The sequence below is a fragment of the Chironomus tepperi genome, unplaced genomic scaffold, assembly GCF_022539635.2.
Source record: "Chironomus tepperi strain 1889 unplaced genomic scaffold, CSIRO-AGI_Ctep_v1 contig_486, whole genome shotgun sequence".
NCBI lineage: Eukaryota > Metazoa > Arthropoda > Insecta > Diptera > Chironomidae > Chironomus > Chironomus tepperi.
The window spans coordinates 28,152-32,526 of NW_027226608.1; the positions used below are offsets into that span (position 1 = coordinate 28,152).

The window sequence follows — 4,375 nt, forward strand, 5'->3', positions numbered from 1 at the left end:
TTTTACATCGACGGCGTCGGTGGACTTTAAGAAGTTCTATGGAAGGAAGTAGCTTAACTAGGCAAATTATGAGGAATCCTAGGATCTTGAGGATTTTAAGGTTGCTCAAATGGCTCCAGTGGCTCCACTAGCACTTGAAGCTGCTCTGGCACCAGTGGTTTCAAAAGCTCTAATGGCTCCTTTAGCTCTAATGGTTTCATTGGCTTAACTGGCTCCAGTGGCACCGGCGGCTCCAGTGGCACCAATGGCTCCCAGTGTGGCTCCAATGGCTCTCAAATGGGGCTCCATTAGCACTAACTGGCTCTAGGGACTCTAATGACTCTAGTGGCTCTACTGACTTTAGTGGCTTTACTGACTCTAGTTGCTCCATTGGCTTCAGAGGCTTTAATGGCTCCTGTGGCTTCACTACCACAAGTGGCTGCATTGGCTCAAATGGCTCCAGTGATGACCACCTCAATATGGAGGCCTGCCAACTCTGATCAATTTAAAAAAATATCATTGTATTAAAATACATTTTCTTTTTAAAAATAAACATATTTTATTAATCATTATAAATGCTTTATATCCAATTGTACTCCAAAAATGGATTCAACCCCATCAAACCCCTCTCCCAACCCCCCACAATCCCCAATCTCTCTAATCATATTCACACAAATGATTGCACTTTGGACATCTTGGATTCTGCATAAACCATTCCATCATATGCTGCATATGTCCCCCATGGCAGCAATGATTACAGAACGTAAACATTCCCCTCACAATCTCATTACACACAACACACCGCGATGGATCAGCTGACTTGCAATTCTTACAATAATAACCGCTTGTTATTGCCCGTCCACACTCTCCACATGCTGTATTGATGTTCGTTGACTGTTCATTCATTTCAGCTATGCTTGGTATCCATGACATGTTGATGACTATTGATGCCTCGTTCCACATTTGATGTCTGTGCAGCATGTCGATGTAGGCTTGGAGGAAGTTCTCTTGTGTGAATCTGTCAATTGGAAGGTCTTCGCGGTTCTTTCCGAGGCAGATTAGAATGCATGTTGGGGTTTGGACGTCGCCGATTTCTGACTGTGTTATGAGATTCTCGGCTAGTGCTTGGTATGGTTGCCAGTGTTGGATGAGAATTGTGTCGGAAACTGAAATGGGTAGAATTGAAATTGAGGAAAATTAGTAGAAAGTTGTGGAAAATTAGGGAAAATTGAGGGAAAATTGAAGGAAAATTATGGAAAATTGAAGGAAAATCATGAAAAATTGAAGGAAAATTAGGAAAAATTGAAGGAAATTTGGGGAAAAATGAAGGAAAATGAGGGAAAATTAGGAAAAATTTAAGGAAATCAGGAAAAATTGAAGGAAAATTTAAGGAAAATCAGGAAAAATTGAGGAAAATCATGGAAAATTGAGGAAAAATTGAGGATAAATCTAGGAAAAATTAAGGAATATTCTCGACTCACCTTGCAAGAAGCTCTGTTCCGGCGGCGGCGATGTCTCAATAATCTCCCGTTCCATCTCCGACCGATGATTCCTATAATGCGAGTGCATCAACTCATGATTAATCAACGACGACGAGCACATCGGAAAGTCCTTAACAAAATTATCATGTGGTCCCGTATACAAGAATCCATTCCTCAAATTCCTACAGTCCAGCTCATTTTGTGCCATTGCATCATCAAAAATCTCAACCTCAATTTCAGGCACAGGCACCCTCGGTACCGTAATCGATCCAATCTCATTTGAGTCATTAAGGATCTCATCATTTGAGGATATATTCTCACCAGATCCAATATGATTAAGTGTAACATTTCCATTACTTCCATTAAGGATCGACAATCCAGCCGTACCAAATGATCCACCACGTGTAATTGCACTTTGTTCGGAACTTGACTGATTTGATATTTGGGTCAGTAAGTTGTTGACTGCCTGCTTCTTCTGTGGCGTTGACTTGTAGATCATTTTGACTAAATTCCACAGCATCGCCACATTTGGACGTCCACACTTCCTGGCAACCTGTGAATTATGCTCAAACATTTCCAAAAATTCAGTCTGACTGTCTGGCTTCAACTTGTATTCTTTGGCACATCTTACAAAAAATGTATAGTCTTTATGGAGGGTCTTGGTCAATGCCACATCACTAATTGCACTCATTGGCTGATCACATTGGTCCGTAAAGTAATGCAGTGAGGATTTAGCTAAATGGAACTGTTCATGTGTTGGTTCAGGCACAGCGGCATCGACTGTATCTTGTGATAGCTTCTTGGCCGATGACAATATTGACAGCTTTAATCCAGACGATGATGACGTCAGTACCGGCTGCGTCTTAACTTTTGACTTACTTACAAATAAAATTTCACCTTTTGGATTAATTGCTGCACTTTGTGGATTTGCAGCAAGTGCTGGATGCTGGGCATCTTTTGTTATGTGCTTATAGATTGTTGAGTCTTTTGAGGTGGATATGAGGGTGTCCGGTGCACCCTTAAAGGCAATATCTGTGGTTACATTTGTGTGCTCATTAAAGCTTGCATAAGGTATGAATGGACGACGGACATCCCATATGTAAATTGAATAGTCAACGACCAATGAGCAGCTTGCTATGTGGAACTTCCTGTCTGGACGCCAACGAACTCGTCCGACGACTGCTATCGTGTAGATTGTGTGCTCTAAGGTTGGCTTGACGTTGGACATGTTCCAGATTTTGATGAGCTTATCGCGACTACCTGTGGCTAGCCATTGCTGGGTTGGATGCCAATCGAGGCAGTAAATTGGACCTGAATGTGCTGTAAATGACTGGACAAACTTCTCGGGACGTCTCACATCCCACAGATGTACACATCCATTCTCACTGACTGATGCAAAGGAATTAAAGTTGTATGGATTGAACTTGACATCCCTAACTGACTCAGTGCTCTGAAATGTCGAGACACAATTTGGTTTTTCACGTAGATCAAACAGCTTCAATGTTGAGTCCTGTGATGCTGACAGCAGGAAGTTGGGGTCTTGTTGATGAAAAGTTACAGCATGTGTTGTACGTTCGTGATCCTCATAGACAGTCAGTTGCTTTTGACGGCCGAATTTTTGTAGATCCCATATTGCGATGCAGCCATTGGTTGCAGCTGTTGCTAGGATGTTCTGGGGGAAGTAAAGAGAGGATTTGAATTATTTGGGGATTTTTGGGGTTTGTAGATTGTCAGTGACTTAATGCCTGATTAGCACAAGTCAGTTAATTGGTTCAAAATCCGGAATCTGATTGTCGTGACTCAGACATGATGCCATGGATGACTTTGTCATGATACTCGGCATGACCCTGGCATAGTACATGGCATGATTCCGACTTAGTGTCCGACATGTCTCAGGTTTGGTTCCGGGGATAACTCTTTCAAGGTGTCCGACATGAGCCCGACATGGTGCCTAGAATGACTCTGGTATGGTACCTGGCATGACTTTGACATTGTGTGATGCATGACTCTGACATGGTTACAGCAGGTAGGTATGGCCAAGTCAGAGTCATCACGACCTGGAGTAGCAGACACTTGAAGACGTCAAATTCTACAAACCCTACACAATTCTACGCAATTAACTCCTAATACTTACAGTATTCAAATGTGACCATGCAATTGCGTTGGAACTGTACGACAAGTTGTGATGTCTCATATTGTGGAGTTCCGAGAATGAGTCCGAATTAATCATGTAGACCTTAAGCACTAAAATGACACAAAATAATTAAATTTTCCTCATTTTTATCCAATTATTGTTCAACTTACGCGATCGACCAGCGACAGCTATGCAGTTGTTCTCCTTGTTAAGTGCAAATGAGTTTGCATGTCCATCAAGTGATACATAACGCAATGATTGCGTCTTTATCGGTTCTTCCATAATTTAATTTTAGTTTTATAATTTTTTAGGATTGCTGATCTTTGTTATTGTTGACAAAAAAAAAGAAGCACAGGGGGATGTGATGAGTGTGGAATAGCTTTGTGTAAGACTTGTTTTGAAGAGTTTTGAATGAAAAGTGAAATGATTTTGTCAAAGCTGGATGGGAGGAATCTCAATTGGTTAAAAAGTTTTGGAAATTGTGTGGATTTGAGGATTATTCTGTTTATAAATATTAAAATTTTCAATTATTTGTTGCAGCAGGTATCGACTTCTTTGTAAATAAACCAAAGTATACTCTGTGAAAAAAAAAAATATTTGAATTTTCAAAAACCGTTACACGAATTGAATTGCAATGGGCTCTCGTGCGCTCCAGCCAGGTAAGTAAGTAAGTAACCTTTCCGCTAAGCCTTGACCGAAATTGCTTATAGCATACGGTCAATGACATTTTGAAACACTTTTGGCTGCAAACAGGTTGCTTACCACTGTTCTAATATGAGGC

The 4,375-nt window shown here is 41.0% G+C and overlaps 1 protein-coding gene across 1 annotated transcript; it reads right to left on the reverse strand.

The window, feature by feature from the left end:
• Nucleotides 1-598: 598 nt before the first annotated feature.
• Wdr24 (WD repeat domain 24) lies at nucleotides 599-3,939 on the reverse strand. The gene is made up of 4 exons (XM_070652416.1): nucleotides 3,765-3,939; nucleotides 3,595-3,704; nucleotides 1,461-3,132; nucleotides 599-1,145 (listed from the first exon to the last, which is right to left on the reverse strand). The coding sequence occupies exons 1-4, from the start codon at nucleotides 3,874-3,876 to the stop codon at nucleotides 637-639; spliced, it is 2,403 nt and encodes an 800-aa protein (XP_070508517.1). The 5' UTR covers nucleotides 3,877-3,939; the 3' UTR covers nucleotides 599-636.
• Nucleotides 3,940-4,375: the final 436 nt, after the last annotated feature.

Coding starts and splice junctions, on each gene's coding strand:
- Wdr24 (XM_070652416.1), bottom strand. CDS start 3,876: ATGGAAGAACCGATAAAGACGCAATCATTGCGTTATGTATCACTTGAT. Junction 3,705..3,764: donor AGCTGTCGCTGGTCGATCGC/GTAAGTTGAACA, acceptor GTGTCATTTTAG/TGCTTAAGGTCTACATGATT. Junction 3,133..3,594: donor CATGGTCACATTTGAATACT/GTAAGTATTAGG, acceptor TACTTCCCCCAG/AACATCCTAGCAACAGCTGC.